At 52.8% G+C, this 12632-nt stretch overlaps 1 protein-coding gene across 3 annotated transcripts; it reads right to left on the bottom strand.

The window, feature by feature from the left end:
* Positions 1-494: 494 nt before the first annotated feature.
* Positions 495-6603, bottom strand: B9D2 (B9 domain containing 2). Of its 3 annotated transcripts, none has more exons than XM_077850686.1 (4): positions 6357-6603; positions 5849-5940; positions 3098-3223; positions 495-1038 (listed from the first exon to the last, which is right to left on the bottom strand). In XM_077850686.1, the coding sequence occupies exons 2-4, from the start codon at positions 5934-5936 to the stop codon at positions 725-727; spliced, it is 528 nt and encodes a 175-aa protein (XP_077706812.1). In that variant the 5' UTR covers positions 5937-5940; positions 6357-6603; the 3' UTR covers positions 495-724. The 3 variants fall into 3 exon arrangements, with proteins under 3 accessions (XP_077706812.1, XP_077706818.1, XP_077706802.1); XM_077850692.1 differs by having other exon boundaries at positions 6421-6603; XM_077850676.1 differs by lacking the exon at positions 6357-6603 and adding an exon at positions 6019-6242.
* Positions 6604-12632: the final 6029 nt, after the last annotated feature.

The raw sequence follows: 12632 nt of genomic DNA, 5'->3' as shown, positions 1-12632 counted from the left end.
GGCCGGGCCACCGTCCTCATCTCGCGTGGGCGGGCTCCGAGGGGGGTCCCTTAAGCCCCGGGGGGAGGGGGCGGGCACCCCGGCTCCGCCCCGCGAACGGGGTGCTGCCTCCTGGCGGCTGAGCGCGACCCTAGCGGGCCAGCGGGCGGCGTGTGCTCCGAGGGCTGCGCGGGGTCACGGAGAGAAGGACCTGGCGGGCGGGCCCCATCAGAGGTTGGGGACACCGGGCACGGGGGATCCGAGAGTGGGAAGGCTGGGAAGAGGGTCCGCCGGAAGACGGGGTCCCAGGGGGAGAGGGGCACAGAGGAGAGACCCCCCCCCCAAGGAGACAGGGTCCTAAGTGGGGGAACCCAGAGTGGGGAGGGGGACAGAGACTGAGGTAGAGGGTAGGGGAAGTGGGTGTGTCAGAGGTGGGGGCCTGAAGGAGGGTGTCAGTGGGAGGACAGGGCACAAGGCACCTGGCCGGTGACGGAAGTCAGGAGGGCACCCACACCTGTAAGAACCGCTCTCCTTTATTGAGCATTTGCAGGGCAAACCAGCCTCTTCTCACCTGACCCCCGCCACCCCGCACACTCACTGTCCCCATTTTACAGACAAGGAAACTGGATCTGAGGGGGTGGCCACCGGGCTGGAGGTGCTAGTGGGGACAGAAGCCACTGCCGTACTGGCTGGGGTCAGACCCGACAGTGTCCAGAGCCCCCGGCCCCCTCCCGGGCAGGCAGGGTCAGCACTCCACCCCGTAGCGGTCGAAGTGGCGCAGCAGCAGCCCCAGCTCCAGGTGGACCAGGCCTCCGGCCGCCGTGTGCAGCCGGTAGCGGTCGGCGCCGCTGTAGATGGCATCCCCGTGCAGCAGCTGAGGGCCGCCACCCACGAAGGCCCGAGCCAGCTGCTCCCGCCAGCTGCCCAGGGGCCGCCACGTGGGGCAGTCCAGCCGGTGGGTGCCCGGGCTGCTGGGCACGTGGCAAAAGCCGTAGCCCGCCAGCTGGCAGCGGCCGAAGCTGTCCTGCGACCACACCTGGAGATGGAGCCGGGGCCAGCCTGCAGGGTGGGAGGGAAGGAGGAAGGACGGGAGCGATGGAGGCCCCCGGCCCCCTCCCCACTGGGTTTCTGCCCCAGCCTTCTCTCTGGACTCCCATCCATGAGGCAGCCAAAGGGATCTTTCTGAATCTCTGTTCTTCCACTGCTGAAAACCCTTCCATGGCTCCCCAGTGCCCTCATAGAAAGTCCAACCTCTGGACCAGCTGACCTCCCTTCTGTGGCCTCTTCTTCAGTGTCCCCCTATCAGGGCAGCGCAGTCCCCAGGTGAGCACTTTGGGCCTAGTCCCAGACACCTCCCCTCCTCCCTCACCATGGCCCACCCTGTGCTCTCTGAGCCCAGGGCCTCCCTTCTTGGCTCTCCAATGCACCTTCCACCTGGCAGCTGGAAGCATCTTTCTCCCACTTCCATAGGTTTCTCGGTGTCCTTAGAACACCATTCAGGTCCTCAACCTGGTAGGCTGGAGATCTGGCCCCATTTCACCCTCCTTCCTGTGCCCCTCTGCTCTAGGCCCTATTCTAGAAGCTGGGGACACAGTGGTGAACAGAGCAGACAAAAATTCCTGACATCCTAGACAACGAATGTAGTAAATAAGCAAATTATAGGGTATGTCAGATGGTGATCACCGCTCTGGAGAAAAATAAAGCTGGGTATGGTGGGGGTGGGGATGCAGTTTTAGAAAGTGGGTGAGCAAGGGAAGCTTCACGGAGAAGGTGACATTTGAGCAAATGCTTAAAGGAGGAGAGGGAGTGGGCCATGTGGATGGACATCCAGGGAAGAACGCCCCCGAGAGGGAAGAGCTGGTGCAAAGGCCCTGAGATGGGAGCTGCCTGGTGGGGCCAGCTGGCTGGAGCCAACTGAGAGGGAGAGGGAGAATGAGGAGGTGACAGACCAGATTGTGCAGGGCCTTATGATCGACAAAAAGGCTTTGGCTTTTACCCTAAGAGGGGTACCGTGGAGAGTTCTGCATAAAGAAGGAATGTGCCCCAACTTGGGTGTTCACAGGGGACAGACTCTGGGGGCAGGGTGGGAGCATGGGTGAGAGGTGAGGGTAGGCAGACCAGGGTGCCCGGGGAGAGATGTGGGGGGATTTAGGATACATTTCAAAGGTAGAGCCAAAGGGATTTTCTGATGGGCAGAACGAGGAGGGGGGGCTGTTGAGGAAAGAGGAGGCAAGGATGAATGATGCCCACGCTGGAAGACGTGAGGTCTGCAGAGCTGAAGGGCAGCTGCCTGCCTCACAGTCCCAGCTCCTCCTGGCCCTTCTCAGCAAAGCTGATCAAACCTCCCCTCCTCCAGGAAGCTCTCCCGGAACTCCCTGGCAGTCAGGCATCTCCTCTGGACTCCCCTACCCTCTAGGATCCTCCCATCCTCGATGGGCCCACTCTGGGCCACCCCTGTCTGGGGACAGCTCTGTCTCCCCCAAGGGAATGGTGATTCGCGCGAGGACAGGGCTGTGGGATGAAGGGGGCGGCTGTCTCAATCACCAACATTTCCCTGGCATCACCCAACACAGGCTGGGCACCAGGCAGACACTCGGTAAATATTATTTATATTGTTAAAATACATGGCATGTTTACCTAGGCTATTTCCTAGAATCCACTCCTCTCCAGTGATCTAAATTTTCCACGAGGAAAGGTTTTCTGATACCCTTCCTCCCCCGCATACTGTTTCCCCCTGTGAGCAGCTGAGCTGGGCTGCAGGGCTGCAGAACAGCTCGGCTAGCAGCCCTGCCTCTCTCCCTCACAACCCCTCCCCGCTTCCTCCTGATTGAAGATTCTTGTTTGTCTCTTTGAAAGCCACCTCCCTTCTCTCCCTGGTCCCCACCTCCCCCTCGCCCCCCTGGCCCCCAGAGCCCTGGCCTCTGGCCTATAGTCCTATACCCTCTGCGCCAGTCTGCAGGCCCCAGCTCAGCCTCTCCCAGGCCAGGCCTGGCCAGGAAAGGGTCCCAAGGGCTAGGGAACAGGGCTGGGACTTGGTTCCCAGTCCCAGCGGCTTTGGGCACCACTAGTCATCCCCCCACCCCCTCAGCCTGGCCCAGGGCTTGTGCTGGGGACCCACCTTGGAGACCTTTGGTGGCGAAGTGCAAGTCGATTGGGTGGGACCAGTAGGCCATGTCCCCTACTTGGGGGGTGTCCACCTGTGTCTGGCCCTCCCGCACGCCAGACAGGAGCTTCCACGCTGCCCCTGCAGGGAGGGGTGGGAAGCAGACATCAAGAAGGGGAAGCTACTGCAGCTGGAGGACCCTGTTTCTCCCTGGCAGTGGGGGAGGTGGGGAGTCAGGAGTTACAAAGTGTGGACTCGAGAGTCAGATGTCTGGGTTCAAATCCTGATCCTACTTCTTTTTGCCTGTGCAACCTTGGGCGAGTTACCTGTCTCTGCCTTGGTCTCCCCTTCTGTAAAATGGGTATAATAACGCATCCCTCATAGTTTTGTGAAAGGATTAAATGAGCCAATACACAGAAAGCCCTCGGAACAGTGTCTAGGGCACAGTGAGTACTGGATAAGCGTTGGATGGCATTTTGTCACTCTTCTCACCCCACATTAGAGGCCTCGTCCAAGGACTAAAATGGGGCCCAGGGTGGCCTTCAGGAGCTTGAGCACATGGTGAAAGGCACATAGTAATAGCAATAGTCCTGGGGGTGACAATAATAGCAAAAGCCAGACGCTGTGCTAAGCGCTTTAGCCATGAATTCATTTAATCTGCCCTCTGGGTCTCTTAATCCCCACCCCACCCCCCAGTTTAGACTCCCCCCCCCCAAGCCCACAAGGCCCTGCTTGGTGTGGCCTCCTGTGCCCCCTTCCTGAACTCATCTCTCACCACTCTCCCCATCCCTCACTACCCTCTAGCCTCACTGGCCTGATTTCTGTTCCTCTTCCTCAGGGCCTTTGCACCACCTCTGGCTTCTGCCCAGAAAGCTCGGCTCCCGGATGTGCCTGTTTTTTTCCTTCAGGGATCGGCCCAAGTGTGCCACTCTCACAGAGGGGTGCCCCCCCCACCCTCCTATCCGAACACTAGTCCCTATCACGTCATCTCCTCTCATTTCTTCCCATAGTGACCACTGTCAGTGATCCCTGTGCTCATTTCCTTACCTGCTTTTTAAAAAAAATTTTGTCTCCTCTACTGGGAGCCCCAGGAGAGCATGCCTCTTCTACACTGCTGGGTCCCCGGGACCTCAAACTCTGATCTTCGTACACAGAAGGTGCTCAATAAGTGTTTGTTGGACAAATAAGTGCTCCTAGGAGGTGGGTGTTAATAGAATCCCCATTTTACAGGTAAAAAAAAACAGACTCTGAGAAGGAAAGTCACTTGGCCACTTATTCCATGAACACCTAGTGAACGCCTCTGTGTGCAAGCACGGTCATCCAGGCTGGAGCACAGCAGGAACGCAGCTGCCCAACATCCCGTGGTGGTGCTGGACTCAAACTGTGATCTCGACTGCAGGGTCCAAGCCCTTTATGTGGATGCCCCTGAGCTTGCTGCTGGATTAACTGTCCCCCCCCACTAAGAAACCCCCTAAAATAATAAAAATCATGTCAGTTATCCCTCCCTTCTGGGCCAGGAAAGTACCAGGCTCTTCACATATGAGATTTCCCAACACCCCTCTGAAAGACAAAGATTCCCACTTTCCCACTTTACAGATGAGGAAAAATGAGACTCCAAGAGGGGGCAGCACCTGGCCAGGGTCACAGAGCAGGTGAGTGGTGGGGTCCAGACTGGAAACCAAGTCTGACTCCGGAGCCTGCCTCTTATGTGCTGAGCTGCAGGAACCCCCTTTCCCTGGGAATCTCAGCCAACATCCTACCTGCCAGTGAAACTGCAAAGGGCCCAGGCCCTCCAGAGAGGATGATGGCAACAGCCACTCACTTCGTGAGCATTTACTCTACGCTAGGCAGCACACCCGAGGCTTTACTAACAGAAGTCCATTCGGCTTTTACATAAGCCAGGCAAACACTTAACTGGGCCAGGCCCTCTTCTCAGTGCTCTTGATTTTCATTTAGTCCTCAGGACAACCTCATGATGTAAGCGCTGTTATTATTCCCATTGTACAGATAAGGAAATCAAGGCAAAGATGAGCGCCCAAGGCCACAAAATTAATACGCAGTTTAATTTAACACTCAGTCCGCTCTTAACCTCAACACTATGTTGCCTCTTAGCTGCTATTAGCTTCATTTTTAGAGAAGAAAGCAGAGAGGTCAAGGCCAAAGGCCACCAATCAATAAGTGAGGGAGTTAGTATTTGAGCCCAGATCTGGTGGCCCATGGCCCTACTTGTTACACTGGCTACTATACTGCCTCTGATGGGAAGCCCTGAAAACGGGGGCCTCTGAAGTCCCTCCTGGGCCTGTGTGAATGAACGTGGATAGCTGATCCAAGGGGCTCCTACATCCTCACAGAGAATTATGAATACAGGAGGGTGGCCTCTTCTCTGTACAGCGGGGATGGAGGTCCACTTTATAGTCGGAACTCAATAAAGCAAAGAAAGCAGAGTAGGGGAGGGACCCAGCGCACCCCTAAGACCAAGTCCAGTGGGGTTAAGCAGCCTAGTGTTTTGAGGATTGGGAGTGTGTGTGTGTGGGGGGGGGGGGGGCGTCTAGCCCCATCTTCAGGGGCTACGGGTTCAGAGATGGGTGCCAGAGCCCCCAGAGGGAAGGGATGGGAAGAACAATGTGAGAGTCACATCGTCAGAGTATGGTCGTGGCTAGGAGTCCTGGGAGCCAATGGAAGATGCGGATCAGGGACTAGGCCAGGGCAGGTCAAAGAAGAAGGGCAGAAACTCGGGGCGGGGAAATGAGCCAGGCCCGGGAATACCTGTGTGGACGCCCCACTTGCAGAAGAGGCTACTTTCCGAGAAACCGGTGGCCCCCATGATCTGCCCGATGACGTGCACCTCAGCCATGGCCCTGAGAGAAAAATAATCACAGCCCTGTGAAGTGTGTACTATCATCGCCAACTTGACAGATGAGGAAACTGAGGCCTACCAAGTAAGGCGTAGCACTAGCATTCCCGGCTAGTTTCGTCAAACTACTGAGCTTGCAGTCCTAACCACGATCCTGACCGCCTCCCCAAGAGAGCCCCGGAAAAATGAGGGGGGCGGGCCGAGAGCTGGGCGAGGAGCTGGCTTCTAACTAACTACCCGCCTCTGAGATAACTTCTTCCTTTGGCTCAGCGCGGCGGAAAACCCCGCCCCAAGACCCTGAGGCCCCGCCCACAGGCGCAAAGCCCCGCCTCCTCGCGTCCGAGCGCCGCGAGGCGCATGCGTCTTAAGTGCAGGGCCGCCTGAGCCCCGCCCCCAAGCCCGCGCATGCGTTATTCCTACCTCAGAGCACCTAACGGTTAGGTGGGGCGAAGCAGCAGCGTGGGGTGCAGTTCATGCGCCTAACCTGTCCCTCTGTCGGCGGACTCCGACTTCCTAGGCTTGGCTCGCGCCTCTCCCACGAGCTTCCTGGCAGCGAGACACCCGAGGCGCCGGTCTCTCCGAGGCTGCGCCCGCCTTCGGGCTCCCTGGTTGTTGCTGGGGCAACCACAGCCTCCTCCTAGCCTGGCACCCGCCTTGCGGGCCGTTAATTGGCCCGAGCAGTGAGCGAGGGCGGGGCTAAGGTGTGATGGGCGTTTTCTCTCCCCTCTCTCTCCATTTTGGGAAGAGTGGCTCTCCCAGCGCGACTCGTGGTTCCGCCATGTGGGGCGTGGTCGGGCCGCTGCCATCTTGAGTGTGGCTGAGGAAGCCTGCGCGCCAACTGCTAATCCCGGACGCCTTCCGCACAAAATAAGCGCGCGCATCTGGCCATGCTAAGACTCTCCCAGCCGGGACCGAGATCAGACGCTTGAGCCAGGAGCAAGGGGGAAGCTCCCTGAGGTCATGGCTTGCTTCCCCCCCGCCCCCCCGCCTTATCATGAAAAAAAAATCCTTCCTCCCTCAGAGAGACTCAAGCTTGGGAGGGGGTTTTCCTTCCTTTTTTTAGAGTTTCCCTTGGCTCCCCGAGTACTGATAAATGCAACTTCCCTCTCCGGAAGGCCGCCCAGTTCGCTGTTACTGATTCTGAGCAAGGATGGGAAGCGTGGGGGAAGGGGTATGAGAAATGAGGAACCGAGGCCCCTTTATCTGCAGAAAACCTAGTTCTTGGAGGCTGGACTCAGCCAGTAACGTGTCATGTGACTCTCTGCGCAGCTCCAGGTCTCAATTATCTCATCCGTGCAATGGGTGCAAGTAGAGTGACTGAGTCAGAGGCACTGATTACCTGAGCAGTGTATCCTCCACCCTCAAAATCCACTTGAACCCCTAGTCTGTCCCTATTCCTCCAGCCCAGACCAGGACCGAAGGAGCCTCATGTTCCTATTTCTAGCAAAATGGGACCACACGAGTAGTCAGTCACCACCTCAAAATCATAAATGGGGGGGAGTTAGTTGGTGGCTCAGTGGTTAAGCCTCTACCTTTAGCTCAGGTCATGATCCAGGGTCCTGGGATCCAGCCCTGTTGGGCTCCCTTCCCAATAGGGAGTCTTCCTCTCCCTCTCCCTCTGCCCCTCCTCCCCAGTTCATTCTCTCTCTCTCTCTCTCTCTCCCTTGCAAATCAATTCTTTAAAATTACAGGTGGGGGGGGCAACATCTTAATAGGATAATATTTATAGGGCAGCCTGGGTGGCTCAACGGTTGAGCCTCTGCCTTTGGCTCAGGGCGTGATCCTGGGGTCCTGGGATCGAGTCCTGCCTCTTTATGTCTCTCATGAATAAACAAATAAAATATTTTTTAAAAAAGAAAGAAAATGGTTCCCAGGTCAGCTACCTAGATTTAAGTCTTAGCTCTGCCCCTTCTGTGTAACCTATAGCCTCTCTGTACCTTGGTTTTCTTTTCTGCAATGTGAGGATGAACAATAGGATCCACTTTGTTGGACTGTTGTCAGGATTCGATGAATTAAATTTTTTTTTTTTTTTTTTTTTTTTTTTATTTATGATAGGCACACAGTGAGAGAGAGAGGCAGAGACACAGGCAGAGGGAGAAGCAGGCTCCATGCACCGGGAGCCCGATGTGGGACTCGATCCCGGGTCTCCAGGATCGCGCCCTGGGCCAAAGGCAGGCGCCAAACCGCTGCGCCACCCAGGGATCCCCGGATTCGATGAATTAATGTATGAAGTTGTTTTAAACTATGCCTACAGATTTTGTCTTTTTTTTTTTAAAGATTTTATTTATTTATTCATGAGAGACGCACAGAGAGAGAGGCAGAGACACAGGCAGAGGGAGAAGCAGGCTCCATGCAGGGAGCCCGATGTGTGGGACTCGATCCCGGGACCCCAGGATCAGGCCCTGGGCGGAAGGTGGCGCTAAACCGCTGAGCCACCAGGGCTGCCCTTTTCTTTTCTTTTCTTTTCTTTTCTTTTCTTTTCTTTTCTTTTCTTTTCTTTTCTTTTCTTTTCTTTCTTTTCTTTCTTCCTTTCCTTTCCTTTCCTTTCCTTTCCTTTCCTTTCCTTTCCTTTCCTTTCCTTTCCTTTCCTTTCCTTTCTTTTCTTTTCTTTTCTTTTCTTTTCAGTAAGTGCTGTGCCCAACTTTGAGGCTCGAACTCACAACCCCAAAATCAAGAGAGGCATGTACTTCCGACTGAGCCAACCGGGCGCCCCGTCCACAGATTCTTTGATATGCCTTCATTCTTTTATTATTATTATTATTTTAACTTTTATTTATTTAAGTAATCTCAACACCCAACGTGGGGCTTGAACTCAATCCCAAGATCAAGAATCTCATGCTCTTCTGGCTGAGCCAGCCAGGCACCACTGATAGGCCTCCTTTCAATACACGGAAGCTGATTCCTTTCCCCCTTGATTACAGGTTGCACTTAAAGCTCACTTCTAGCCAATACAGTGTGGCAGAAGTGTTGCTGTGTGACTTCCAAGACCAGGTCATAAAAGGCATTGAAGCTTCCTCCCCGCTCTTTCTCTTGGGTGGTTCACTGTGAGGGAGGTCAGCCACCATGTTGTGACAGCAGAGAAGCAGCCAGTGGAAAGACCCAAGTGGGGCAGAACCGGAGCCTTCTGCCAACAACCGGCACCATGCGAGTGATCCACGTTGCAAGTAGATCTTCCAACCCCAGTGGGATCTTCAGATGACCACAGCCCTGGCCAGCATGAGACTCCTGGAATTAGAACCACCCAGCCAAGACACTGATTAGCAGAAACTATGTCAGATGATAAATGTTTGTTTTAAGCCACTGGGTTTTGGGGACTGATTTGTTATGAGGCAATAGATAACTACTACAAATTGTAATGAATCTGGGACGGTGCCCGCCAAATAGGAAGTAACTGTTTGCCCATTATTGATGGGTTTTCTTATTGGTGTGTTATTACTGAAGTGGAATATTTCACATCCCCTTTCTTTTTGCAACAATATTCTACATATCTTTTCCAAGAAGCAAACTGAATATTTAATTACTTTTTACTTTTTAAATTTAAAAAATTGTGGTAAAAAGGCACATAAGATTTACCATTTTAGCCATTTTTAGCTGTACAGATCAGTGGCTTTAAGTCCATTCACATAAATGTGCAACCGATCTCTAGAGCTCTCGTCATCTTGCAAAATGGAAACTCTGTACCCACAAAAGAACAAAGTCCCTGGGGCAGCCCAGGTGGCTCAGTTGGTTAAGCATCTGACTTGGTTTCGGCTCAGGTCATGATCTCAGGGTCATGAGATGCAGCTCTGCATTGGGCTCCATCCTAGGCATGGAGCCTGCTTGAGATTCTCTTCCTCTTCCTCTGCCCTTCCCACCCCCCATTCCTGCTCTCTTTCTCTCCCTCTCTCACTCTAAAAATATATAATAAATAATTTTTTAAAATTTAATTAAAACAACATCCTAAGATTATGTTTTCTGTTGGTTGCCAGAGGGAAGGGAGATGGGCAAACTGCATGAAGGGAAGTGGGAGACAGAGGCTTTCACTTGTGGAATGAATGAGTTGGGGGTGGAAGGTGCAGAATAAGGAGTACGGTCAATGCTATTGTAATGGCTCTGTAGGGTGACAGATGGTAGCCACACTTGTGGTGAACATAGCAGTTGGGTCTAGAGCAGTTGGGTCACTATGTTTATACATGAAACTAATGTAACATTGTGTGTCAACTATACTCAAAAAATGAAAAAAACAAACAGGGGCCCCTGGCTGTCTCAGTGAGGCCTGCGACTCTTGACCTCGGCATCATGACTCAGAGCACCATATTGGGCTTACCCAAAAATACATAAATACATAGATAAACAAACTACAAACAAAACCCACCACCGCCACCAACCCCTTCCTTTTCCTCCAGGTCCTGGCAACCACCATTCTACTTTCTATATTAATATGACTATCTGGTGCCTCACAGAAATAGAATGATTCAACAGTTGTCCTCAGGGTTAGTCCATATTGTCGCACATGTCAGAATTGTCTCCCTTTTGTTTCATTTATTTTATTATTATTATTATTTATTATTTTTATTTTTAAGCAGGCCCCAGGCTCAACATGGGGCTTGAACTTACAACCCCGAGGTCAAGAGTCTCAGGCTCTACTGACTGGGCCAGTTGGGAACCCCTGAATTTTCTTCCTTCCTAAGACTGAATACTATATACCCCATTTCCTTCATCCAGTCATCTGTTGATGGACCCTGGGGTTGCTTCCATCTTTTGGCTATGGTGAATAAGGCTGCCATGAACAGGGTGTACAAATATCTCTTCAAGATCCTGCCTTCAGTTCTTCGGGATCTTGTAGAATTGGTGGGTCATATGGTTATTCTATTTTTTTAAGATTTTTATTTATTTATTCATGAGAGACACACAGAGAGGCAGAGACACAGGCAGAGGGAGAAACAGGCTCCTTGCAGGGAGCCCAATGTGGGACTCGATCCCAGGACCCTGGGATCACGCCCTGAGCTAAAGGCAAATGCTCAACCACTGAGCCCCCCGGGGTCCCAGTAATTCTATTTTTAATTTTTGGAGAAACTGCCATACTATTTTCCATAGCAACTGTACATATTGTTTTACATCTTGCTTTTTTTCACTCAGTGATACATCTTAGAAAGTTATCCATGTCCGCATGTAGAGATCCAACTCACTTTTCCCCCCAAAATAACTGTTTTGAAGTATAATCTATGTGTAGAAAAGTGCATAAATCATAAGTGAACAGCTGGATTCAATTCCATAAATGCACCTGATAATTAGAAGTCAGCTCAAGGAAAGAACATGACCTTTCCCCACAGTGCCCCAAGGGTAACTACTAACTGGACTTCTAACAACATGGATTAATTTTGCCTGTTTTTTTTTTTGTTTAAGATTTATTTATTTATTTATGATAGGCATAGAGAGAGAGAGGCAGAGACACAGGCAGAGGGAGAAGCAGGCTCCATGCCGGGAGCCCGATGCGGAACTCGATCCCGGGACTCCAGGATCGCGCCCTGGGCCAAAGGCAAGCCCTAAACCGCTGAGCCACCCAGGGATCCCCAATTTTGCCTGGTTTTAAATTCTATATAAATGAAATCACACCGTATGTATTGTCAGGCATCTTCTGTCTTTTGCGCAGCATTTCGTTTGCGAAACTCATCCACACTGTTGCACGTGGCTGTAGATTTTTCCTTTCCTTTGCTGTATAATTTCCTTTATGTGAAGATGCTACAACTTATTTACCTATCAGTTGGTGGAAATTTGTCTCGTGGTGGACATACAGTCGCATCTAGTTGGAGTGGACTTTCTGGGTCACAGGATATATACTGAGTGATAGAAGAAACTGCTCCAAGATTTGGTGGAAAACTGAGACTGGTGGGAATTCACACCCTGTCCCCCACCCCCCATCCTACAAATAGGGATTATAGGGCTACTTTGTGCCAGGTGCTGTTCTAGGCTCTGGTGAACAAAAAGGATCAAATCCCAGCCCTCCTGATCTGACCCCAGTGTAGGAGAATTCAAACCACAAACAATAGAAATCTATGCTTCATGGTGACAAGCTGTATGAAACAACCGCCAGAGCAGGTTAAGGAGCTAGTGACAGGTTATCTCTCCCAGATCAAAACAATCCTGCTCCAGGTCCCTGTCGTCTACCCTCTGGTGGGTCTCCCTGCCTGTCTGCCAGAAACTCTGGCTGAGCCAAGTGCACTTGCAGACACCATCTGCTCTCCCTGGGAGTGGGGCCGGTGCCAACTCCAGCGTCTGGACTCTTGGCACAGAGCCCTGGAGCCCTGGAGCCCTGGAGCGAGGGAACTCTGGCCAGCCCCACATCCAGAGGGAAATCCTTCAGTTTGGCGGGGGCTGGTGAGATGGAGGGCCCCTGGGAAGGAGAAGCTGGTGCGAGCTGGGTGGGCTCCAGGAGGGAGAGGGTGAGGAGGGTCTCTTACTCAGGCTGATGGAGACACAAGTGGATAATGATACTCATAAACATCATCAGACATATCCAGAGTGCCCACGTTTCCAGACTTTGGGTAAATGTGGGATGTTGGTTATCGCCCCTGATGTGAGTGCTTTATGTAAGAGGCAGGGAGTGTTGAGCCCATTTCACGGATGAAAAACTTAGGGTTCAGAGGTGATGCCATCATCCAGAGGCCACACAGCAAGCGCCTTGAAGAGCCTGGAAGGCCCCCTGGGCCTGTGTGG

This window comes from Canis aureus, chromosome 1 (genome assembly GCF_053574225.1).
Source record: "Canis aureus isolate CA01 chromosome 1, VMU_Caureus_v.1.0, whole genome shotgun sequence".
NCBI lineage: Eukaryota > Metazoa > Chordata > Mammalia > Carnivora > Canidae > Canis > Canis aureus.
The sequence above is the reverse complement of the archived record's forward strand: the minus strand, read 5'-3'. Positions and strand labels throughout refer to the sequence as shown.

What these genes read in the sequence shown, in the direction of transcription:
- B9D2 (XM_077850676.1), bottom strand. Translation starts at nt 6,041, where the DNA reads ATGCTAGTGCTACGCCTTACTTG. An exon ending in CAAGTGGGGCGTCCACACAG is followed by an intron (nt 3,224 to 5,848) that starts GTATTCCCGGGC and finishes CCCTCCCTGCAG; the next exon opens with GGGCAGCGTGGAAGCTCCTG. An exon ending in CGCCACCAAAGGTCTCCAAG is followed by an intron (nt 1,039 to 3,097) that starts GTGGGTCCCCAG and finishes CCCACCCTGCAG; the next exon opens with GCTGGCCCCGGCTCCATCTC.